The following is a 27277-nucleotide window of genomic DNA, read 5'->3' on the forward strand; positions in this document are numbered from 1 at the left end:
TTCTGAAAAGGGAGGAACTGATCTTTAAAATGTGACCTCGACGGAAGAGGGGGAAGGTTTGGAGTGGAGCGGAGCGCTGGTTGGGGGATCCGCCAGCACACGGTGTCCCAAATGTTGGGCGCTGAAATTCTTCTAACAATCATTTTGATGGTGAAGTTTAGTCTTCTTTCGTTCATTAAGGCTGCGAATCTGGTTAAATTCAGGGCTTTGGCCCTCGGTGTTGTGTAAGCTGTGGTGGGAGATGACACTTCGAGGTAGCCCACTTCAGGAGCCAATATTCCGCGGCGTTCAATGGTTTGATTGTTGTGTCTGCGGCCAAACCCCACAACTCTACTCAACACACAATACACCTCCGAAGATCATCATCCTGATATACGTTCTTTTCAGATTTGTGTTATGAATATGTAGCAAGTGCTGCTTGACAACCCAGCGTTTCCTGTTAAATTTAGCACAGAGTTCTTCAATGTAATGATGGAATCTTAATTTTCGATCAAAGGTCACACCCGGGTCTTTCTGCTTTTCGACGCAAGGAATCAAGACTCCGTCAATCGCCGGCTGAATTGTGGTTGGTGTGGGTTTCAGTGAGAACACCATGATGGCGGATTTTGCAGGATTAACTTAGAGGTCAAATCTCATGAAGTACTGCTGTGTTTCTGATAAAGTCTTGTTGATGGTTGCTGCAGTGTCTATTGATTCATCGGTCGATTTTATTTTTGTAAAAAGCTTCAAGTCACCCTCATATGGTGACGTATCTATTATGTACTAGCGAGTTAATTATAGCTGTTAAAAGAATTCCAGACAAGACTCCCCCTTGTGGCACGCCTGCTTGTATTTGCCTAGTATACGTCTGTTTTCCTATGGACATTTTGATGGTTTTATTCTGAAGAAGGGATGTCTGACTCTTCAATACTTGAACTGTGTTATAGTCTGTGATTCAATACTTTGCAGGATCATGAGTAAATTATTTGTCAAACCAACCTGGAATCACCCAAGACCAATTTCAAGACCAGTTTCAATATAGACTTGGTAGTTTTAAAGTGCATATTATGCTATATTTTAAATCCATCTCAACTGGCATTACTTTAAATGTAGGTTGTCAGATGCTGATGGGACCTAATATTTAGGTCGAATTGTCAACCACGGTCACTCTTGCGTTCTCAGTATTGAGAGTTTTAAATCGCCTAGGATGAATACCAGTCGATTTGGATATTTCAGTCTAATCGAAACATAGAACTAAATTTAAAAATTATAAAAAGTTTACATTTAAAATTTTATTCTATTTTTGACAGTAAAAATTAAAAACTTTTGTAGAATTAATTGAAACACTAATTAATTAATTGAATTTGAATTAATTAATTAATTCAAATACTGAATTAATAGAACCATAATTAATTCTTAACCCACGTTAAAAAAATTTTTAAAACAGTTTGCTTCAAAAATAACTAGATATAAATATTAAATCAAGTAACTTGAATTGCTGTAACATGAATTTACAATCTGTAATTTTTTTCTCTCTTTAGGCTACGAGAATATTGTGCTACAGGCTATATCTGCATATCACAACCATACTTGTGTTAGGTTCCGTCAGAAAAAATTCAGCGACACCAACTATCTCAATCTTAAAGTTGGAAATGGGTAAGCACCCCATATAAGTATTGAATAATATTCCTGAATTAGAAGGGGCAAGGGAACTCTACATTTTCTGATCAAAACTTTCATCAGGTCTTTGATGCCCATAAAATCAGTATTCTGAAGCATGAGAGAAAATTTTAGCTGTCTGGGAGATTAACTGAGAATAACTTTTCAAATAAAGTGTTTTCCACATAATCATACACGATCATCATCATTATAACTACGCTAATATTTTCTCCTTTACTTTAAAATAAACTGTACTCAGACCAGCATATTGCCCACTCAGCACAGAGGAAGATGGCTACAATGGACGTAATTCTCACTTCAGCGATGTACAGAACTCAAGAGAATCAGACAAGGCCTAGCCAGATGTATCCAAGAAGTATCATATCACAAATATGATGCTACTAATTCATTGGCCCTGGTACAAATGTATGGATTAAGCTACAATCTCACTTTCCTGCTGAAGTGACAGTGTTTGTTTCAATGGATCACTTTACCGTGAACCCCAACTCTCCAGATAACCTTTCCTTCTCTCCCATAATTTTGCCATGTTCCCAAACGCAGGGAAGCTTTTTATCAACTGGTTTCTTGTTAGAATAAACTCCAAATGTACATCACTAATAGTCCGTTATATGATCACATTGTGTGTGTTGAATGGAAAATATAAATGGTGTTCGCAGGACGAACTTTACCCTGATTACTGCTGAAGGTGACAACGCGTTGAAGTCGAGTTGCACACAAATCCAGAAACATCGACTTTTCTCCTATTTTTTGCATCCAGGTCTTGAGAAAATCTCAAAAAATAGGGGAGTCACATTTAAAAGTAAGATAATCATTTAAAGCTAATAACTTTTCTAACATCTAAATCGCTTTCAAGTTTTATTGTGTACACACCAACCTGTTACAATCCCAAAATCTTTCTTTAAATGAGTATTAAACTCTTACAGATGCAGCTCCCAAATAGGAATGATGCAGGGTGGTCAAGATGTTATCCTGGGTTATGGGTGTGAAGCCGTAGGAATTATAATACACGAACTGGGTCACGCTGTGGGATTATGGCACGAACACACCAGACCAGACAGAGACAATTATCTGACCATATACTGGGATAATATCATAGAAGGTGAGTAAAATTCATACATCATGGTATCATATTTTTTTACCTACAGACAAGAATAATCGATAATTACAATAATTCAACTCAGTTAAAAAATTTTTAAATAAATATGCATGAAACAAATGTAGGACATATTCCACAACTACAAAAAAGAAAAAAGTTCCTATGAACAGGAAAAAATATGAAAATCTGTGTCATTTTTTGATTACTAATGTGTAACCTCTCCTTCAAGGAATTACTTCATGGATTCTCATTAGCATGGTTCAACTAGATACAATAAATAGTTTATGTCAATATTAGGTCATTCTAAAGACAAGATCAATTTAAATGCCATACCATTCCCTCTTGCTTCTAGTGCCAGTTAGAAACAGTGAATTGGACAGTTGTCTTCCTGAAATAAAAGAATATTGAATTCATGACTGGTCTGCGATTATTCAGAAAAATGCACAATCTTCATCCAGAATATTTGCATAGCAGCCTGACTGTCCGGGTTGGTATTTCAAGTAGGGTAATACACTCATATTTAAAGCATCCACAAAACATCACTGACCGAACAGCAGCTAGTACGATATTTTGCACACAACCTGGATGAAAAACTCGGTGCCTGGCAGAGGAAACGTGATGCGTCAGACCACATTACAGATTATCCATCATTAGCATTCCACTTTGATGTCTTTCAGACCATGTTAACCAGGTTTGTTTATGCCCTGCTGTGAACATTGGTCTTTTTCGGGAATCTCCTTCAGATATCTGGGCAATTCTCTGTGCAGTGTTTTTCCCAAAAATTAGCTGATTAGGCTCATGGTTCGTTTATTTTCAGTATGCGATGCATAAACCCATAAACGTATTTTTAGCTGTAGAACACGCTTCTACATTTGTTCCATGCAATTTTGAAACACCCTGTACAGTCCAACTGTACAAGGTGTTTAATTTTTTTCTTGTAATAATTTTTATCTTCCTTTTAGATCAGATATACAACTTTGACAAAATGCCCTATTGGGGTGCTAATACCCTAGGCGAGTCCTTCGATTTCGACTCCATCATGATCTACGATTCTTACAGCTTTAGCAGAAATGAGAGAGTTACTGTCGTTCCCAAAGTACCTGGGAAAGAGCTGGTTGCACCTTACGACAAGCACGACTTCAGTCCAGCTGATATAAGACGTATTAATAAACTTTACGAATGTTTCGGTATGTACATTTATTCTCATTGAAATCTATCAACCTTTTGCTTTTGTTGGTTGTCATTTATAATTTAGATTAAATTTTAGATTTTGGGTACGAAGAAATCAGTGGCCCATTTAAAAAACATTAAAATTTTCTTATCTTCGATTTGCAAGTAGAGCGACTTTAACAGCGAGAGTTAAATTTTAAGGTACTTCTGAAACAAAGATGGTGACCTCTGGCTATACTTTATCTTTTATTCGTTTATTTTCAGGAAATATCCGGCCACCAGTTCCGAAAATGACGCAGTTCGAGTGTGATTTCGAAGAAGACGAATGCTTCCTTAGCAACAGTCCATCGACTGCACGCCATGCTGAATGGCTTCGATGGGAGTGGATGACTCTAGGCAACCGACGAGGTAATCCTATTTCATTCATATTTCGTTAACTGGTATCTGCCACTCTTACAGGTAGATATTATTAAAAACATACTGGAGCTTTCTAAGAGGTGTCAGAGTGAAAAGCGCTTTAGGCAACATTTCTATATTTTGAAATATTTCATATTAGGGATATCCAAGAGGATAGACTCATCCATCCATGTGAATTATAGCTATAAATTGAGTGTGTTCTTTGGTCAGCTTCCTTGTTTTACTGGACGAAAAACCCAGGATTCAGGAAGAGAAACCTTGCTGTCCTCGTGTGAGCCTAACTATGCTTAGCGAACACTGAATTGTGACCACCCCATTCGAACAGAACTATGCCGCATAACTCGCAATGTAAAAAGCTGAACAGCTTCGCACGCTACAGTATTGGTCATTTGCATCTGGTCGTGCAAGTTAAAGTTATAAAGTAGCAGTTATTGGACGTAGCAACGATACAATGGAGTTTCAAGATGGTATGATTGTGGGATCTCGTACATCGGGTGCATCCAAATCGGAAACAGCACATCTTGTCGGTTGCTCACGGTCCAGATTGGTCAAGGTATATAAAGAATGGTATCGAACAGGCAAAACCACCTCCCGCCGACAGAACTGCAAGGATTACGCAAGGTGGATGTTCGTGGTGAGCAAACATTCACCTTGCGTAATAATTTACAGTTCCAGCATGTTGGGAAAAAGGTACATAAAAATTTCTCAAGCCATCGACGGGACTCGAACTCAGGTCTTTCCACCCGGTGCGCGGAAGACTGCGATTCTACCAACCGTGATATCCACGGTTGGTAGGATCGCAGGGTAGAGTCACCGATAGACCTCCCAGTGATCCATATGCAGCAGAGGTTTATGCCAGCAATACCCCGTATTAAGCAACCATCGCTACCTACCTGGACAGTGGGCACCATGCACGAAAGGTCCATGGAATGGTGCTGCTTGTACCATACACAAGCAGCACCTTCGGCGTGTAGCACGAAGTTTTGGACTCATCCGACTAGCACACTCGTTTTCAGTCCTCTAGTGTCCAACCAGCGTGACAGCATTCTCCGTCGATGATGATCAGAGGTGAGGAGACAGCGTTTATTGGGTCATCCGCTGTGGAATCCAAGACGTCCGAGGTGTGCGGCACATCATCATTTGGGATATTCTAATTCTTCTTGCGTTTCACATATTGTATTGCGATGTCAATGTCACACAGTGACCTGCCGTTGAGTCCGTACAACGCAGAACCATCCTATTCAATGAGTTTCTTGTACACTGGTGTTCAAAGAAAGTGAATCACCTAGGAATTTCACATTTCTAACTCTTTACGCGATGCTATATTACATTAATGACTAGCATCACAAATAGAAATATAAACAAAAGATATTTATTAATAGTTAATAGTTAAGGCAAAGCTAAGTAATATTTGACAGGTGCTCTCAAAATATTCCAAACAGTTTTGGTAAACACGACAATTATTGCTGGAATGTTATCAGAAGCCCTCAATTTGCTTCAGTTTATCATTCTAAATGGAAAACAAAATGAAAAGTTCACCAGATGCAAACTAATATTTATTTGAACCGCCTCTGGCCCTGATGACAGCAGCACACCTTCGAGGCATTGACAAGATCAATTTCTGAAGATAATCAACTGATAATTCAGAGTTGCAAACACCAATTATGGCTTCCACGAAGGGTCATTGATTTCTTTCTGGCAACTGCAGATTCTACACGATGCCAACAGTTCTCCATAGGATTTAGGTCTGGGCTGTTTCCTGGCCAGCTAATAGTTGTAATGGACCGTTCTTCCAACCATTTTTTCACCAGTAACAAATGTAAATACAATTGCTGTCGAACATCTAATGCAGAAATGAAGCTAAAGTAACTGCAGAAGTGCCTACTTACACTTTTCGCCCAATGACAAGGAGCAGAGTCGTCCTGGAAGATGCAGTTACTTGGCAGGTTGAAATGGTCTCTAATGGTTGGCACTAATTTGCCTTCCAATATAGCCAGGTATCCATTGGCATTTAGAGAACCTTTTATAACTTGCAGGTGATACGAAATGCATCCCCATATCATTTGGCTTGTAAGGCATTTCACTGTACACACCATACAGTCTGGATGGTATTCTTCACCACGTATACGGCGAATCGTTTGTCTCCCATCAGAGCCATGCAGGTTGAATTTCCACTGCTCGGGGGTCCATTTGACATGCTTATTACACCAAATTAATCGGGCCTTTTCATTTTTTGTGTGAAGAGGGGTTTCTTAGGACAATTCCATTTTTAAGAGGCGTCTTCTGACTGTTACTGCACTTGCTACTACTCCTGTATGTTCTTACCATTTTCTTTTCTGCTCAGACGAAGAAGCTTTATGGTTTTTAAGGCAAAAGCGCTTCAAAATGCGGTCCTTTTTTGGCGTTTTGCGTCCGGTTCCTTTTTTCCTATCAGCAGAACTTGAGCTTGGAGAGAATTCTACTCACTGCCGACTGATTACAAGACACTCTATAAGCAATATGACAGGAAGAACATCCTTCCTCACGTAAAGCAACAATAGCAGTCTTTCTTCGTGGCGTCAACTGCACGTAACTCGCCATCCTGACGCAAACAAGAAATGACTGCAACTCTTGCAGAGCGTGCTTATTTAGCTGAAAATAACAGCTTATGCAATATTACATCATCGCCTACGCGTGTCAATCTTATCCGATGCAATCTAAGAAATATTGCCATATACTTACGTTATTCGGACGACAGTTACAATTTTAAGGGGTGATGCACTTCCTTTAAACACCTGTCTATATTGTACTACTTTCAAAAAGTCATTACCGAAGGGGTAGCCATCTTATTTGAGAGTCTTTTTATGATGACTGACCAGTAAGTCCTGAAAAAGGCTATTATATTATCTCATCTTTCGGTAATGTCATTTTCTAAAGTAGTACAATGCCTTGGCAACTCGTGGTGTAGAGGTTTGCTGAATAATAAAGACCAGTGCAATATTTATTACGGTTTGAAATCTGCTGACCGCTAAATCAGAGTGGACAAAATAGATCAAACTTTTACGCATAAAAAAATTAAGTGCAAATGTTGCAATATAATCCATTCTGTTGCTTTAATTTATCGAGTCTTGAGACGTTAGGAAGTTTATTTCAAGACCTGAAAAAGGTATTATGAATGAAAAGCATTTTAATTTTTATAATGCGAAGGAAACTGTGCATTTTCTGAACGCCTCCTACAAAGACATGTTTTGCTAGTAATAGGAAATAAATATTCCGAATTTCATCGCATACTACAAGCTAGACTACCTATTTGTTTACAGACAAAGCTGAAAACTATTCTGAAAATTATATTTCTGAAAAATGCCAGTTAAGTTTAGCAGATTCATAACGAAATATATATTTTTATGTATTTATTTACTTTAAAAGAATAAATTTGTATTTCACTGAATACACTGCATGCTTCATTTTTTTTTAAATTAATATAATATGCATCTGTTTTAGGTAGCTTCATGGCTGTAGATGCTAGGTTCTCTAATGACCGGATAGCAACCCTCAGGTCAGAAATGCTGCATGTCCAGTGGGCAAGGAAGGCTTGCTTATCCTTTGATTATTACATATACGGTCCTGGAACTGACTGGCTAGAGGTCGCCCTCCGACAGTTATTTGCCCAAGACACGACTCCTATATGGTCAGTAGACGAAAAATCGAACATCTGGAAGTCACAGTCATTAGACTTGGATCTTCTGACGGATCAAATAAAGGTAGGAATGTTTTGTTCCCATAAATGGCTAGGGTCTTTCTCGTTTCAAAAGTATTTGGATTTCCTCCTCCAAACTAAGTTTCCGTTCCGTAATTCTAGGCTTTTATGCATCCAGTTTCAGCAAAGAGTTCGATAATTGACTGTCACCTCAGAATCTCTTGAATCCTTTTTTTCTGGATAAGTTGTAATGCTGGATCAGGATGAGGCCAGTGCAAGCCTCATCTACCTGAAAGATTAATGACCCCCAATTCAAGCTGCTTTCTGTAACTAAGTCGGTTGAAAGTCTTCCAGAAGTATTAATACCAATCAGACAAAGAACGAAGGCTTTGTTGATACACTCAGTCGAATGAGACAGGTGTATGTTTTTCTTTGGAGTCCACTGAGCTCGATATTCACTGAATTCACACAGAGATTCCAATATTTAAGGGACCCACTATTTCTGATAGGGTCTAAGTGCCATCAGTTCAGCCGATTCACGCTCTTTGTTTCTGTCTAACCCGTGAACAATTTCAATACCCATCTGACACCCTTATTGCCTCCAGAAAGTACCATTCCAGCTGTCCCTAAAATTTCAGTCGTTCAACCTCGAACGGCCAGGAAGGCACTTTATTCCAGCTATGACCAAATGCAAACTCCCTAACAACAAATCTCCTCCCTAGCTGGAAAGGTATAGTAAATCACTGATAAGATTTCGTGCACCTTCCTGGTAGCTTGCCTATATTATATAGCCTGCCCATTTCCATTTATTTCCTTTGATCTTCTCTGAGACTTATTTGTTGTCGTCCATGGTCTTTATGCAGTTATTATTCCATCTTCCTCTATGTTATTTGCAATTTCTTCTGCTGTCTTCTTGTAATGGTCCACGTTTTACTGCTGTCCATGTACATATTTTTCTCTTCACATAGGTATATATTTCTCTAGTCTTCTCCCTTTTGTAGTCATCTGTCATTTCATCGTCCACACACATTGGCTGGCTAATCCTAATACGGGCTATTTGTCATTTGTCTGTATGTTGTTTGTCGTGCGGAGAGAAAAAAAAAAAAAAAAAGCCACAAATAACCCGAGCGAAGCACATTCCCTTTAAAATCGGCTAAATGCAACAGTTATTGAAGAGTACTAATGAAACCCCTCCAGTTGCAGACAGGAATTAAACCTAGACCTCTCTGAAAGAGTGAGAAGTGTTGAAACCACTGTACTGTCCCAAAGGACAATCTATATATAGTATGAAACTTGTTTATTGCATCCAAACCTAGTGCAAGTAGTTGGATGCTATAATCATTATCAAATCCAATAGATTCATACTACATCGATTGTAATTTGGTATCGGTTTGGTCAAACATGATTTTCCTTTTATAGAGTCAATTTTAAGATCTATAATACTTCCTAACAATACCGCATAACTTACCTTTTATCACAGGCTGTGACTTTCGCTACTACTGAGATAAATCCGTAGATCGATTGGCCTGTAATCATCCATTGCTAGTTCCTTTTTTCTGGTTTGTCAATGTATTAAATATCTCCAGTCCATGAAGATCCCATAAGTCCAGCATACACCCCGCACAGCTACATTTAGGACCATGACATCGTCAGTACCTAGCCCTTATCCACTTTGCCTTGTTATAAGTTTCTTTGTAATATCAATCATTGTCCAATACTTAAATAGCTTTTCCGCTGTCTAGATCAATGCAACATATCTAATCAGCTCACTAACCACATCGGCTGAATTTCAATATTAAGTGGATTATGATTTTTCTGTTTCCTTGTTAAAAAATTGGCCCCATATCCTGTTTACAAATTTGGGAATTAACTTCAGCAGGCATCTCATCAGAAGTATATATGTAGTTGACATCGATATTAGGGATAATATTTTGATTTTGTTTAAAACTAATTGAATTTTCATTGTCCTGATTTGCATTATCTGGCACTCCATAACTGGAGTGCCAGATAATGCAAATCACTCATGACAAATGGTCTCTTTATACAGTTTTCTCCTTGTAAAGATAATCTGAAATTCACTGTTGTAATTTATTTAGTGTCCTATTCTATAAAGAATTAAAGCGCATCCATCATTGGGAAAAGATACAACAACTGTAAGCAATTGACTGGGAAGATATAAAAAAAATGCTCCCATTTACCTCCAATGTTTAGAGACAAGATTGTTGAACCTATTTGAAGCTTTTCAAAACAGAGGACAAGAATTAATTTTCATGGGTGCTCCAAAAATATTCTTTGGACGGAACAGCTATCCAAACATTTGGCCCTGAATGCGGTTACCTGCCATGCTTTAGAGATCAGAGGTGCCCCACCAATGGCATTTGTGCCACTTGTGGCCTGTCTCCCACTGTAAACAATATAGCCCGTAAAAAATTATGCCAGTTTGAAAAATGAAATGAGGTTTGCTTGTTTGTTATTTGGTTTTTAGGAGCATTAGCAACTAAGGACATATTGCTCCAGGGATATGCAGTGGTCATTCCTGACCTTTCTGCAACCTCCGTATATGGTGGGCACGGGCTCGAACCCCGGTCTAATCAAGAAGCGTATGCTACGCACTGCTGCTCCTGCCCACGGAGGCGACAAATGAAGTTAGCATGCATGGCTTTCCTTCATGGCATCACATCAGCATTATGTGCACTCTTATTTCCTTTCACTGCATATGATAATTGATTGATTAAAATAAGATTGTTGGTTAATATATATATTTGCAATGTTTATTTTTTTAATCGTAGGTAATTGAACTCTGAACACATTTTATACAAGTGACTTAGCTGATTTCAAATAATCTTGGATTTTAAAGCCTGAGAAACAACTTCCCTCTTATTCTTGGTCTGAAAAGAAGGAAGCTGAACCATCACAACAAGAATCAATTTAAACATTTAACCCTGACAAACCTCATGGCGCCACAGACATTCATCCTTAAGGCTTCCAAAACTAAATTCGAATTAGCTGTAGTGTATGCCGATATTGAAGCTGCCTTTGACAGCCTAGACATCACAGCTCTTCTCAGTTGTACAGCTGAGAATAGCAAAAAATTTGCTATTTTATTGAAAATTTTACTTTCTTTTAGTAACCATTGGTCTAAAACAGAATTCCAGAGGAAAGGCCCAAGGACCAAGCCTAGTGGGCATCCTCTGGAAATGAATTTTGAAACTGGCAAATGTGAGATGACTTATCTGCCTACTTGAAAAATAAGATCTAATGACCTGATAGAGTAAATCATCACATTTCAACTCTCAAAGTGACCTGAGGGGACTCTCCCACCAGTGTATATCAAAAGCACTCTCAAAGTCAATAAAAATAAACATATATTTCTTCCATTTTAAATAGATTCACCAAATTTCCGATGGCATCTTCAGTGGAGGATGCCTTTCTTAAAGCTAAATTGTGAATTAGAAATCAAGTCACTTGTAGCCAAAACCTTCTGCATCCTAGGCACTAATAATCTCTCATAAAGCTTTCTAAAAGGTATATAGGGCGCTAAGCCTTGGGATCCGTTGCCAATTTTCCAGGCTTTCTGATTATCTTTAATAATGCAATCCTCCAAAAATTAGGAAAAGCATCCTATAATAGACATTTGCTGAATACATTCAACAATATGTGTGAAATGTTGGTGAAATCTTGATGCTTTACTTCAAATTTTGAAGTCTATTTTACTACCTAGACACCTGTCAGTGACCCACAATGACTTTCAAGTAAATATTGATGTCTCAAGAGGCATCCCACAAGGAAACGTACTATCAGCTATCCTGTTTGCAGCAGTTTTGGAGCCTTTCCTTGCTCAGAATGCAAACTTTGTCTCTTATGCCAATGATCTGAAGTTCTATGTGAGCTCAGATTCATGACATTAACCAACAAGCTTCTAGGCAGATATTGAGCTTGGAAAGTTATCTTGCCACAATTGGGCTGCATCTGACTGAGCCCTTCCAAATCAGCGCAAGTGACGATAACCAAGAAGAAAGTCAAAAATGATATCCAAATCTTTGTTAGTCGGGAACTGGTGCAAAAGGTGACCTCTCATACTGATCTTGGCCTCATCTGGGATGTTGGGCTCACATTTCAGCCTTTGTCAGGATGAAGAAGACATACGCTGCTCTTTGGGCAGTGCGTCAAGAGCTCGTTGGTGTGCATCAGCCAGCGCTGCTTGTTCGACACATCCTGAGGTGTATTACGCTGATTCCTCTCTATGCTTCAGAAATTTGGTCATCTGTCCCTGCCTCATACCTTCAGAAGTATCTCAGTTTAGAGTACTGGTTGCTTAGATGGACGAACAGGGTGGTAGGCCGCCCCCTATCTCCAGATCGATCCTACAAGCAAATCTGGGCACCACTCCCTGGAAACATATGACAAAAAGTGTGCTCACGCTCGCAAGGCTTATAACGAGGCGAATTGATGCTCCATCGGTACCCACATGGACGAATTGATGCTCCATCTGGCCCAAGGAGGGCAAGAAGGGAGCACCCAGACTCCCGTCTCCCTCTGCATCTTACACTGTCAAGCATTGATTCACTGAGGAGCATGTTTCCAGCCAATTGTCTTTAGATCTTCAATAAATTTAGGATCCACCCTGATAGGTTCTGTGAAGAGAAGCCCTACAGGAAGGAAATCCTCAAGAACTGCCAGATAATGAATCTATAATACTCACCTGCTCCTGGACATGACTTTATTTAAACTTGCCTATTTGTATATGACAGACTTTGTCTTCTTGCAATTATATTTTGTATATTTCTGTCTATTTTATATTTAATCCTGTAAAAGTTTCAGGTCGAGCATGCATGTACTCATGTTTATTGTACATTGTGTTCCTCGCACCTTAGTCTGCAAATATTCACACCCTTCTGGCACAGAGCCGTCCCGTGGTGACCAAAGGTTTATTGGGAAATAAACTGATTTTAATAATAAAAAATAATAACTAAGTCCATCTCAGGATATTGATTTTAGAAATTGCAAGTTTATCTAGACTAAATAGTTCCATGTCATTTGATCCCATGTAAGATCCGTTATCAAATCTTATCTGTTGGCTTGCTCTGGGTATCATCAGGGAAAAATCTCTATAACAGCTTCAACTGTGGAGAGCCAATCAGTAGTCAGACTTTCGTTAGAGTAAACAGAGCTATACATCTCAGGAGTTACAAGTTACGACAAATATTATATATTAATTCCCATGGATCAGAATTACCTTTTAGCATTAGCATAGGCATTTGATGCAAGAAAGCAAGCTTATGGCAGCAACAGCCAAAAAAAAAAAAAAATAAATAAAAAATAACCACTTCCACTTCACCCCTCTGTTCGTTCGAAATACCTGTCCAGCTGAGCCTTAAACTTATTTAGGCTATCAACTTCCACGACAAGGGATGGAAGTCTGTTCCACCAACCAACCACCCGCTGGCTAAAGGCAAATCTCCTCACGTCCACCCTACACCCGTCCTTCCTCAATTTGAATTTATGCCCTCTCAGGTGATTATTCTGAGGAAGAATCCCATCAGCATTGAGCATGCTCAAACCATTCAAGGCTTTATACACCTCTATCAGATCACCTCGATGGTGCCTAGTCTCCAGACACTGTAATTTGCAAAACTTTAGCCTGTACGGGACACTAGTTTCTGCCATGAATCCTTAAGCTGGAGAGGGGAAAGAACTTCATTCTAACAATACTGCAGCCACTGCCGGATATCTACAAACCAATTTTTATTCGGTTATTTTATCCTGTTCAAATTTGGCATCTGCTTCACCCTCACTTCAAAAACTGGTGTGTATCTGAATACTGGACCTGAAAATAATCCCAAATAAGCATCACCAACTCCATCTGAGAACCACTAACACACAGCTGAGCAGCAAAATGTACCCAGGCTCCCAAAGTTAATTGACATCAGGCATTTAATGACTACAGTAAAAATGTTCACAGGAGCGATAAATATCGCAAACCCTCCACATTCCTAGAAGTCCGACTCCACACGAATACCGAAATACAGCCATCTGAAACTTTGTATACTGACATTGTAAAATTAGAAGTACTTAGGATAAAATTCCTTTATGTAGAAAAATATTTCATAGCATTAGTTGTAATCTTCTCAGCCTACCCCTAGGTGTTCTGCAACACATTTTTAACATGACTGTGGAAGGAAACAGCTCCCCTGCTTTTAATATTTTAATTTGATTCTATAAACATCCAAGCACTTTTTGCTACCATACAAGAGTGGAAGTTGGCAGCCAATGGTCTAAGTACACAAATGCGACAAGATTTCTGGCTGTCAGTGGTTATTCTGTTATTAAATGTCTGAATTATGTAACTCTTCTCTTAATTTTGAGTAGCCACTATTCAGAGAATAGCAAGATTTCTTTACAAACTTAATGTCTATAATTTAATGTACATTCTGTTTAAAATAATCAATTAAAATCATTATTGATTAAATTTCAGCCCTTTTTAAATTCATTTTTGCAGATTTTCTTCCGAGCACAAACGTGGACAAGTGGAAGAGGAACAATTGCCATTGACAATGTCAAATTAACTGGATGTCCTTGTAATAATCCAAACTGTTAAATCATTGAATGAAATTCATTAATTCTCACAAATTCACAAATGTTGGTGTGTAAATCGAAATGAATAAATCGAAATTGCTGTTAAAAATAAGTTTTTCCTATAAAGTTGATGAAAGTATAATTATTCATACTTTCAAAAACGGGTTCTTGGCTAGTAAACAAAAAATTCGAGCACAGAACACACGCAAATACAGTCTAAGTGGCTGATTTCTCTGAAAAACCCTACAAGACCACATCTGTCCTGCAAAACTGAATTCTGGCACTACAATGTTATACAGGATTCCATTTGTTGGTAGACTGTGGGGAGTACTGTCTAGAAGACAATGTGATGACAGTGGTGAATATCATGACTTGGGTGAGTATTAGACAACCTGGAAGTTTTTTCTTAGCTACAGTAGGTATAATTAATATATTAATGTAGTTTTGACTTGCATAGTTTTTAACCCCGAATATTTCTTTTCCCCCCTTTGTGAAGTCACTATAACTAGTGACGATTCTGGAAAGCCTTATAACTTTACTATTTATGTCACATCGTTGGCTTCCTCTCCAAGTAAAGCTACCCGATTTCAACACATCTGAGCTAGTAAACTACAATATGATTGGAAACAGCCAATCAATGAGTCAATCCGAACCACAAGATTTATAACCAATTGTCAAGGCTAAAGTGCACTTCTCAGGTAGATTCAGAGCACGCTATACCTACCGCAAAAAAGAAAAAAGGGATAGAATGAAATCACAAAAGCATGATCTTGTTTTGATCTGTCTCCCAAGCAAACAGAACCTGCCCCGGGTCACACAGGAAATGCCAATAATTTCTACTAATAACAAAGGAGCATTTAGAGACAGCTGGTACTGCCCTGAATCAAGTAATCAGTGTTATATTAAAACTTTAAGTGCTTATAGCAACTCACACAAGTAGAATCACAACTCCAGTAAGAAAAATTATGAAGTGCCAGACTACCCTTGAAAGAACAGTAACTGACTCATGTACAAAATGACATTAAAAGCAAAATAAGCAAGAATATCAGAATCATAAACAGCTCCAATGCCTTTTTTAATGTCATAAGATTGTCCTATCATTAATATCCAGATACCCCTCCATGGATGTGGGAAACAGTCCCTATGTATGCAACATGTCACAACCTGCTATAAATATGGACACTGGGCTTTGAATAGACAAAATAAAAGTGGGAACATAAGTTCTGCAGAATTACCTCAACAGTGCAACAGAATTAATCAACCTCAACAAACACTAGATGTCGATTAACATGGTGTAAGGAGAGTGAATCTTGGACTGTAAAGCAGTGAAAAATAGAAGAGTTTACGTTCGCACTCTACCAGTTTGATGGTTGTTCCTGGGTGTGGCAAATGCCAGGGGGAACAGTTCCTTCCTGATTGTATCCTCCCAACAATGGAGTTTATTGTAGGCAGTGTCATGGTATTGGGCTCCACTCCTTTCATTGTTTCACTTGGGCTGATTAGTCATTATTGACAAAACCATGAATACTGTGAAATGCCAGGCCAACCTGGATGATTATGCACTTACAACATTATGGCAATACTTCAGGGAAGGCCCATACCTGTATCAGCAAGGTAACACACCATGTTATAACAGAGTGGTTTGAGGACATGGGTGTGGAAGTTGGAATGGCCCAGCACAGAGTACTGTTCTGAACCCAATATCAAGCATCTTTGGGATGTATTGTATCGTCAGGTACGTGCACGTCGAGATCGCCTAAAAGAACATATCACCTGACATTAATAAAAAGCTGGTTGAAAGTATGCTGCAAAGATTGAAGGCCATCATAAAAGCAAAAAGGTTTTGGCACAAAATATTAAATGACACAATAAATGCTTTTTTTTTTTTTTTTTTTTTTTGGCTAAATGCAGGTGTCCAGATATTAATGGTAGGACAGTGTATGTCAAAAAAGCCAACTGCAAAAGATAGTCTTGAATTTATTTTTTGGGGGAAATAACCCTCAAAATAACAAACACCTACAACCTGAATTACAGGTTACAAAATTTGCTGATGCCATTAAAAAAGCAATAGATGCCTCTACTAGAGAGAAAGTTTCCCAAATAAATGTTGTACTCTGATGATGCCTGGAGCTGCAGGATCTCCAACAGAGTACATCAGGCAAGAAAATATCTTCAAAGACTAATCTGGATGGCTGCTTGGCTGAAGTCAATGCCAGGAGATATCACTCACTGAGGAATAACTATACTTATTTAATCAGACAAATCAAACAAGCATAGAAATCTTTTGTTGGTCAAGAATGTAGTTAATAACATCAGTACCCAAAAAGAATCTACGTATAGCTGGGATGGAAGTCAACATCTTATGGACTTGTTCCCAGTGAATGAACAATCCCTCACTCAAAGACACAGCATCCTTCACAGCAGAACTAGGAAGTGCACTAAACAGAACAAAAGAAATGCCCATACCATAACTTAATTTGAAACAGAAACAATAAAACAAGAAATATCCTTAACACCACACCTCATCCAGCTATACAATAATTGCTTAGATAAATGAATATCTTTCAATTTCAATATTTACCAAGTTTGCACATGATACAAAGGTTGGCAGGGTTGTCAAGGACACTACTGACACTATGCTGCTGCAACAGGATCTGGCAAGGTTGAGCAGATGGGCTGAGAGGTGGCAAATGAAGTTTAACATTGACAAATGTAAAGTACTACACGTGGGAAACAGCAACCCCAGAGCAACGTATCAACTCTGTGGTACTACACTGACAGTGGTAGAGAATGAAAGAGACTTGGGCGTGGTTGTGCAGGCAGATATGAAGTTCTCTGAGCAGTGCAGACGGGCTGCAAGAGTAGCTCATGGTGTATTGTCAATGATATACAGGAATTTTTCCAGCAGGGATAAGGAGGTGATTATTCCATTGTATAAAGCAATGGTCAGGCCACACCTAGAGTACTGTATACAGGTCTGGAGGCCTCATTTCAAGAAGGATGTAGAGCTGCTGGAACGAGTACAGAGAAGGGCAACAAGATTAGTGAATGGAACAAAGGGGTGCTCTTACGAAGAAAGGCTTAAGTTTTGCAAATTACAGTGTCTGGAGACTAGGCACCAGTGAGGTGATCTGATAGAGGTGTATAAAGCCTTGAATGGTTTAAGCATGCTCAATGCTGATGGGATTCTTCCTCTAGCTCAGAAAAATCACCTGAGAGGGCATAAATTCAAATTGAGGAAAGACAGATGTAGGATAGACGTGAGGAAATTTGCCTTTAGCCAGCGGGTGGTTGGTTGGTGGAACAGACTTCCATCCCTTGTGGTGGAGGTTGATAGCCTAAATAAGTTCAAGGCTCAGCTGGACAGGTATTTGGAACGAACAGAGGGGTGAAGTGGAAGTGGGTTTTTTTTTGTTTTTTTTTTGGCTGATGCTGCATAAGCTTGCTTTCTTGCATCAAATGCCTCTACTAATGCTAATGCTAATTTCCTAGAAAAGATTTGTCACCCCTGTTCAAGGATGAGTGCAAAAATTGGCTAAATATTTTAAAAACTACCCTGGTGTTTCATTACCAGCCAAATATGGCTGGTAATGAAGAACTGAAGCTTTTGGTAATACCCCAATGTTTCAAAGGAGTAAAGTCGTTAGATTTGGACTAGAAACAATGATGATGAGTGAAATTTTTGAACAGCAGATTTTAAAATTTGATAGAAAGATGACAAAAGAAAACAGAAAAATCACTTTGATTGTCGACAACTGCCCTGCCCCCCTTAACCTGGTAATTTCGAAATTTACAAACATGAAGCTTGTTTTCTTCCCTCTGTATAACCATCTAAACTGCAGCCAATGGACCAAGGCATTAAGAATTTGATCACGTACTACAGAAGGTGCATACTGAGAATAGAAACAAACCAACCAACAATTAGATTCTGTTAGAGATTTATGGATGTGCAGAGTTGGCAAAAGTTTGCCAACTCTGCACATCCATAGTTATTTCCTATATTTTGCTGTATTTCTGAGTTGAATTACAGTATTTTTCATTGTTGAAAAGGTCATATTTCTTTATAACAAATTCTTTCAAGCGAATGATAGATTGTTATATGGAGATCTGACAGCATATGCACATGTTAAAGTTTTCAAAAATGGGAAATGGAAGAAACTAACAGTTTCATCTTTATATCTATTCACATTTCGTTTTCAGCAGATTTTTTTTTTGAAAATAAAATGGTGAAAAACACCTTTTTAAAATATTTTTATTAAAAACATACAAGTATTATAATCAATAATACTGGTAGTAAACTCCAAGCATAATTAAAAAACCCAAACTTTTTTCAAGAAATTAAGAAGGAAGTTGACATTGTCAGGTGTAGCACCAGTTTCTGTTAAAATTACTGTGCGCCGCCACCGCATGGTTAAAGAATTACGTACTGCATTATAAATAAATAGTGACTATCTACAAAATATGTATAAAGTTCTTTATTCTTCAAGTAAAAAATAAAAACAACAAAAACATTTAAGCTTACTTCAGTAGAAGGCTTTATTTAGAGAATGTACACATTAAAATTACTACTGCTGATTTATGTTAGCCATACTTAAGACACAAAGACATTAATTTCCTGGAAACTTCCAAAGCCACCCTTGAAGTCTTGAACAAGACCGGCTTCTAATAAAATAGAATATGGAATGTTGAAAAGTTGCTAAGAAAAAGTTAGAATATTAAATAAAAAAAGTAGATCTTAAAACTTCCAAAAAGGGATGAATATTCTGGTCCAGTATAATAATCAAGCAGAAATGGGTTCAGACATCTGCAGCACACAACATCCAAGAGTATCGACCCCTAAATCTGAAGTCTCAGTCTCCACATGATGAGGATCCAAAGTCTTGACAAGTTGTGGCCAAGCTGGAAGTTGTTGCAAGAACGTTCTGAAAAATAAAACCAAACAATTCAAACAGAATATACATAGCATATTTTAGGCAGAATAGTTATAAGGGGATAAAAAAAAATAAATAAAAAAAAATCAACAGTCCAAACCTACAATTTCACATTACAACCTTATTGCAACATGAGTAGAGCTAAATCATTAACTACCAAAATTGTCAAACAAGTTATATAGCAATTGCAAATAGTAGTAATAGCAGCAGCTCAGCAGCCATCACATATGACCTAATGAGTGACCTTTGAAAATCTGCTGTGCATTAATTAAGAATTAAGTCAATTTTTGTACTATTATAAATATAGTCAAACTTTTATTCAAGATGTTTTAGAAGTGAAAAAGTTGTTTACTTAAGATTAAAAATGCAAATGATCCTGTCAGGTTCGGCACAATTACTTCTTTACCTTTCACTTCAATGCACTATCTTTCACTTCCAGCATCTCACACATGTAGTTTGAAACCAACATTGGCTGATGTGGTGGAGGCATCTTTCTACAAAATGCATTTTCTTTTAACATAAAATGGTTCTTTGCTTCAATTATTATTTCTGTTTATTCCTGCAATCGTTTGACAAAACACGTGCAGAAATGTCAGATCAGAGTTCTTAACAATTCTCTGAACTGGAAAATGAAGTGATTGTTAATTTTGTTTAATGACTAACTTTATTTTCACTTTCAATAGTGTTAATAATTTTAAGCCTAAGAAAGACAGCATTTTATATATTTAAATTTATAAAAATAATATATATAAAAATTAATTTAGAAAAGAAATACTGGCACACCACAAGAAATATTTATAAAAAAATCCAAAAACTTTTCCCAGCAACAAAACTTTGAGCAACAATCAGGTTCTGTGCAACTGTTTATTACAAACACAAGTGCATGGCATCATTTACATAAATGAACTAAAACCAGGCTTGTTGAAAAATAAACCTAATTGTGAAGCAAATGAAATGCTGTCTTAACCCCAAATTAAAAGTACTTGCTGACAAAAGTAGTAGTCTATTTGTAATGAGTGCCCTTATCCAGTCGGAAAGATAATTTCCTGGAAACTTCCAAAGCCACCACCCTGGAAGCCTTGATTTGCCTCCAATAAAATTGAATACAGAATGTTGAAAAGCTGCTAAGAAAAAGTTAGTCAGTCAGTCAGTCCTCGTATAGCACGATAGTTGTTCCTAGAAACCTTTGTGCAATGCAAAATAGTACAAAACAACAAGCCCTATGGGAAAAATAGGTTTAGGTGCCGACTACCCAAGATTGAACACACATTCGTAACCAAAACATTAACAAAACACAAATTATCGTAATAAAATATTACTAATGCTTTTGCTTCTACTGTAAGCAAACTTGTTTTTTGTTTGATTTTCTATCCAAACAGATGACAGCCGTTCCATCTCTTCCAATTCTTTGTGTCTTGATCTAATGGATTTTAAATACACTAAGTTGTTCCTGCTATGAAAGTTGTTTTTATGCATCTTTCTAATTCTCGGCATTGCTTCATTTAGGCCTGAAGCACATGAAATAACACGTCTTTCATTTTGCTCAAAGCATTTCACAATTTCATACTTTTTCCTCTATCGACAGAGGCACACTTACCTTACTGGGGAAACTCTGGTGGGCCGGAGGCCGGTGTGATTTTGGCCATAAACCATAGTGAGGCCACTACAAATTTTCCCGGGTAAGAATTTTTGACCCAGTCCACCTTTGTTTAATCGATATTGCTTTTCTTTTTCTCTCTGAATCTGCAGTGTCTTCACTAGGACGTTTCCTTTTCACACCTTAAGTATTTTACTAATTTTTAGGGAATAAAGCACAATTACAAAATGAGGAGGCATGCTTAATACACATAAACAAAGCTGCATGTGTGTAGCAACTGAATAAACAACACCATAAAGGCAGAGATACACTATTAACACCTCACATTTTTATAAAGCACATTTCTGGGGGTTACTACCATAAAACAATTTCCAGTTGCACTTCTGCCAATGGAATCTGTTATAAACTGGTAGTAAACTCAATCTAATGGCATTTGCGATAATACCGATAGTTGGAATTGTGTGGGTTTTTACCTTATTATGGTGAAATGTGTTTCCCTTTCACTGATATAAAAAAACAAATACATTTTCAGATATTCTCTTCATTCCTATCGTGTTGCGTTCAGTTGGGGTGATTCCGCGTTCGACTGCCATTTCTTGTAAACACAAAGACGAATCGTGCATAAACGAATTCAGTTCGTGTTATATACGATATCGTTCCCCTATTTATAAATCGTGTATGATCGAATTTGTGTAGTGCAAACACGTGTTATACGAGAACTGACTGTATTAAATAAAAAAAGTAGATCTTAAAACTTCCAAAAAGGGTGAATATTCTGGTCCATTATAATAATCAAGCAGAAATGGGTTCAAACATCTGCAGTGCACAACATCCAAGAGTATCAAACCCCTACATCTGAAGTCTGTCTCCAAATGGTAAGGATCGAAAGTCATGTGACCATCTGTAGTGAAAGACTGAGGAAACTCATGGTGATCTGCTTCAGCCACAAATTCAACACTACTTTAACTGGCAATAAAAAAATTAAGACTAAGAAGAATTCTTGAAAGTAAAATTTGTTTAGACTATGCACTAACGTAGACATGCGGAGAAGAACCGCTGGTTTGTAGCCGTGAAGGGTATTGTGTACAGTGTGTGCAATAAAGAGTTCTTCTAAGTGGCCACATTAAGGTACGTCGACCTACTAATAGCAAGTAAGAAAAAAGATAAACTGCTGCCATTATCAACTGATTGCAGGATGAGTGGGTTGATAATGGCAGTAACAATTCATGTTGAGGGAATGGACCACAATCTGCCACACTCAGCCAATGCGACTTGGCAGATCAACCACAGTTAAGTCAGCAGCTTGAACTGTGGTCTACTCAAAGACTGTGCTACTGCACTCACACTTAATTCTCAGAACAGCCTAGATTCATTGCTCACAGATGTGTTGAAAGTGTTTCACAGGGATGCTGATCCATGGTGACTTGGCAAACTCCCACACTTGTTGCAAATTGAATGGCTGCAGATCACTACTCCAAAGACCTCATTCCACAGTTACTGAGGATGACACTACAGTAAAATGAATTCAGTTATTTCTTGAACCAGTTTTGGTATTGTGACATAATACATTACCTTATGAGATGAACCCACTTGCAATTGAATACATTGCAACCACTAAGGGGGAGCTTCATCTGACAGTTTCTAGATAACCTGTAGCATCTAAATATTGTTGTACAAGTATCCGGGATGTCCAATTTGCACCACAAAAACACCCCCCCCCCTCCACCATTACACTGCTGCCTCCAACACAGCCTGTAATTCTGACACCTGGTGAGATGGGTCCATGGAGCAACCATAAACCATCAGTTTTGGACAAATTTCATCAAGTAGCAGTTATCAATAACTGCATTGTTAGTGACAAGGGTTTTAGGGACACAGTAATATTTATTCCTTCCATTCTGAATTACACTGCTTGTGCGTTCCACTTGATTTTTTAAATTTATTTATATAATGAGTAGTGAAGAGTGTTTTTCTGTTTTTTTTTCTTTTAGCTCAAGCGCTAATTTATTTTAAAAAATCTGTATAATTTGGGATAGCCCAAATGGGTTAATTATTCCCATGTATTTTCTACTAAAAAAAATTATAAAAACACAAAAAACTATACAATGAGTATTCGCATGATGCATACTTTTAATCTGTAAAATAAAAAAAATTCGATCCACTATAGCACACTTTCAGGGGGAAAAAAAATGTTCCGGGAAGGGGTTAATTTCCTCAAGCATTGCTAAATCCCATGCTTGGCTACATCAATGCTATCAATATAGCCAGGTCACAATGCAGAGACTACTTGAAATATAGAGCTTTCAGAACACTATATATAATATTAAATGTAAAATAAAAAAAAAACTGACACTAAGATTATTTCTCAACAGCGTCATATCCTTTTTCACTTTTGAAACTTAAATCAAATGAATTTGCATGTTTTCAGAATCTATAGAAGCCAACTAAAATGATACAGGTCCAGCAATTACAGAGTTGCTTGATTCTTCATTCTGCCTATCTATGCAATTAGCATTCAAACTAATTGCATAGATAGCATGAAGGCTGTCTGAATTGAGGGCTGCTTGGCAGATAAAAAATGTTTGCTTTCTTAGAAACAATCACCCCCAGCATGAGAATAGCTGCAAGGAACACCTAAAAATTTCATAGAAGACAGATCCAATATGGGAATAGCTGAAGAACATTCTTTTCTTAGAATGCAGGTGTGGAAATGGAAGGTGCAACTGGTAAAGAATGGCTAAACTCCAAAAGTCTCTTCACACCGTAGTTCCTAGTTGGACTTGCCTGTTAATGGAGGAAAAGAGGACTCAAGATCATTATCATTAGAAACTACTGCAGTGAAAATATCTAATAATGATCTTCCTCCTATGCAAAATGAAATTATCCCTGAACGCTGGGCCAAAGACAAACTGCACCCAAGTAATTTTCACTCAGTGAGAGAAGAAACTATCCTGCAGACATGCCCCATGTTCATTTTCTTTTATTGATCAGTAATTACCCATTCTGATTTAGTAATGAATTCTGTTTAAAGAGTACTGTATTCAAAGATATTTTAGAATGAATGCTGGCATATGTTAAGAGTTAGGACTGTGTTCAATTAACCTTTTAATACAATATAAGATGTGATCAAAAAGTTTAAGGACTGACTTTGTTGAGACTGTGGAATCGTAACAAGTTGAGACTAGCATCGTGTTTGGCAACTGATCCAGACAAGTAAGGCAAGAATTACGTACTTATTTGCATTCAATACTGGCATGTGTTGAATAGGTGTTTTGGTGTATTTTGATGAGTGCTTTTACCGGGGAGTAAAAATTTTATACTGTTTACAAAGTTTACAGAGGGCTGTTGTAAAAGATAATCCACACAGGCTTTTTCAGCTTCAAAAACCAAACAATTCAATTGATAGTGTTCACAATCAGAGTGATCAATGTTTAACTATCCAAACTACTAGTGAAGTTGGCATTTAAGCCAAGTGTGTGCTTGAATATATGCTGATGATCAGAGAGCAGCCAATTGTAATGGGTCAAGACGATTAACACACTACTGCCAATCAGCACTGCTTTCTCCATTAAAATATGGCAATATATAGTGGGTAGATAGCTGTTACCAGAAAACAAATACAGTTCTCACAAAGGAAGATGGTCTTTTGGGGGGAGGGGGTTGGAGAAAGAGAATTTAAACAAAATGTGAAGACCAAAGCTTTTTTTTTTTTACCAACAGCACACTGTTAATTAAGAATTTTCCCCATAGCGAGCCAGGAATACTACAAATCAGTTATGGCATGCTGTTTGGAAAAAGCAGCTAAAAAAGGGAACTTAGGCACTTGCAGCATGACATCCACATATCACTTTCCATTCAAGAAATATATTAGTATCAGCCATATAATGCAAAAAATTCAGATGCTTTTCCAGCACCAGCAAAAAAAAAAAAAAAAAAAGTATATAACGATACAGAACAAATCATGTACTTCCCATCTCAGATAGGTAACTGTCCAGTTCACCTTTGAATTTCTTCAAACCATCAGCCTCAACTACATGTGGAGGCAACTTTTTTCCAGTAATCAATTAATTACTGCTAAAAAGAAAACTTCAATATAATCTAAACCTCATAATTTGGATTTATGGCCTCAGTTCTGGAATTCTTTATAACAGTGAAAATTCCACTTTCATTTTACTCACCCCTTTCAGAGTATTATAAACCTCCAAGTTGCTTTGCAAAGCTTTTTGAAATAGCCAATGCTGCATGTGATCTTCACCAAAATACCTGTGACTACAGACAGGTCCCATCTCAGGTGCCTGGTTGACAAGCTCTGTAGCTCACATAACTGAAGTTTTTCCTTGTACAATTGCCCTTTTGCTGATCACACCTGTCCATCAAACAGCAAGCAAACTGTCCATCTTTGGACCCTTTCAAGCTCAATGTCTTTTTTAAAGATGGGGGTCTCCATATTTGGACAGTATTCCAAATGTGATCTTACAATTGTGTTATACAGTGGGATTATGACCTCCTATCTCTACAGGTATTGTTTGATAAATCATTGAAAAGATACTGTGATATTTCCTGGCAGCCTGTTTACAGTGATCAGAAAACTTCATATCTGTTCATATTGTAACTTGGAAATCCCTCTCATCTTTTACTGTTTTTAATCCAACCCACCAAGCAGATAAGTTATTCTGATATCCTTCACATATAAGAGCTTGCATTTTGCTGCATTAAAACGCACCTGCCACTTTCTGACCACCCAAAGCGTGCTCAAATCATAACTAAAGGAATGCTAGCTGGCAATGATCATTAAGAACTTTCCCAATCTTCCACAGTTTGGGAATTTGACATCATGCCCTTATCCCTTTGTTATTGTTTATGAAAATCTGTAACAGTGGTCTCCTGATACATGCCTTCTGCCCTGCAATCCATCTTAGAATCTTTCCAGTAATCCCCCCAATACCTTCCCAGTTTATACAGTAAGCTCATATGAGCAACTGAGTCAAATTCTTTGCTACAATCCAAATAAACTATGTTGAAATCATTCCCTACATCTAGCTCACGAATAACTGTCGATAGTTTATCAGGTAATGCCAATCCTATCTAAATGTCCCTGGATTAATTATTATATTTAATAATCATTCTTATACCACATGTGAAATTAAATGTGTTTATTAAGCTAATCACCCAAACCACTATACATTTAAGGTTACATTTCAAGCATCTTACTCATATCCATCTTACTCACACACCATGCAGTTACAGAAAAAAAAATAGAAAGGGTCACAAATTTGAATTATATAACAATATTAATTGTGAATTAAGTCTAAAGTATTAAGGTTGAAACTCTTACAACAGAAAACAGATATTAAATTAAGTAAATACAAAAATGCATAAAGATTAAATTCTTACCTGCTGACAGGCTCCTACTTGCCAATGCTGCCAGACGCCTGATGTGCTGCCAACAGTTAATTTATAGGCGAGGCATTAAGCCTATTGGACTATAGAATGATGCAAGGTTTTTCTATCCTGGATCAAGCGAGTGGTTTTTGTGTAGTGGAAGCCTGGAGTGACCTTTGCTCTCATACTCCAATCATCAGCAGTCCACATAACCCATTCCAGGCACAATATGGCTTTAGCAGCCACTGTACCATTAAACAACATATCAACCAACCAACAACCCATTTCGGAACCAGCCTGCACCCAACCACTGATGATTGGAGTAAAAGAGCAAATGCCACCACCCCAGGCTTTCACTACACAAGAATCACTCCACTGGATCCAGGATAGAAAAATTTGGCATCATTCTACTGGCTAATAGACTTAATCCCCCACCTGTAAATTAACTGTTGGCAGCCACACCCTTGTCTGCATGCACATCAGGTTTCTGGCAGCATCAGCAAGTAGGAGTCTGTCAGAATTTAATCTTTATGTATTTACTCAATTTAATGTTTTCTGTTGTCACAGTAATTCACAATCTGTGACCCCTTTATTTTTTTACCCCTAACCAGCATGGTCTAATGATGGGTATCAGTAAGATGCTTGAAACATTATTACCTTAAATGTATAGTGGTTATTAAATATAGTAATTAATCTTAATGGAAAAGAACCAAATAACATCTCTCCCCAAATACATTGTCCCTGTATTGCTCTATTAATAATAATAGCCTCTA

The 27277-nt window shown here is 37.7% G+C and overlaps 2 protein-coding genes across 2 annotated transcripts in view; one reads left to right on the forward strand and one right to left on the reverse strand.

Moving 5' to 3' along the window:
• Window positions 1–14616, forward strand: part of LOC150087544 (meprin A subunit beta-like) — a 30137-nt gene extending 15521 nt beyond the window's left edge. The window contains exons 6-11 of the mRNA XM_090372528.1: window positions 1521–1635; window positions 2583–2758; window positions 3718–3942; window positions 4190–4333; window positions 7823–8082; window positions 14518–14616. Of these exons, the coding sequence (XP_090228654.1) occupies window positions 1521–1635; window positions 2583–2758; window positions 3718–3942; window positions 4190–4333; window positions 7823–8082; window positions 14518–14616 (1019 nt within the window). The remainder of the gene's footprint in view (window positions 1–1520; window positions 1636–2582; window positions 2759–3717; window positions 3943–4189; window positions 4334–7822; window positions 8083–14517) is intronic.
• Window positions 14617–19054: 4438 nt separating this feature from the next.
• Window positions 19055–27277, reverse strand: part of LOC150087545 (ornithine decarboxylase-like) — a 94532-nt gene continuing 86309 nt past the window's right edge. Inside the window, exon 12 of the mRNA XM_090371249.1 lies at window positions 19055–19516. Coding sequence (XP_090227375.1) covers window positions 19375–19516 — 142 coding nt within the window. The 3' untranslated portion in view covers window positions 19055–19374. The remainder of the gene's footprint in view (window positions 19517–27277) is intronic.

The sequence above is a fragment of the Mastigoproctus giganteus genome, chromosome 4 (genome assembly GCF_048544385.1).
Source record: "Mastigoproctus giganteus isolate SK-2022 chromosome 4, ASM4854438v1, whole genome shotgun sequence".
Classification (NCBI taxonomy): Eukaryota; Metazoa; Arthropoda; class Arachnida; order Uropygi; family Thelyphonidae; genus Mastigoproctus; species Mastigoproctus giganteus.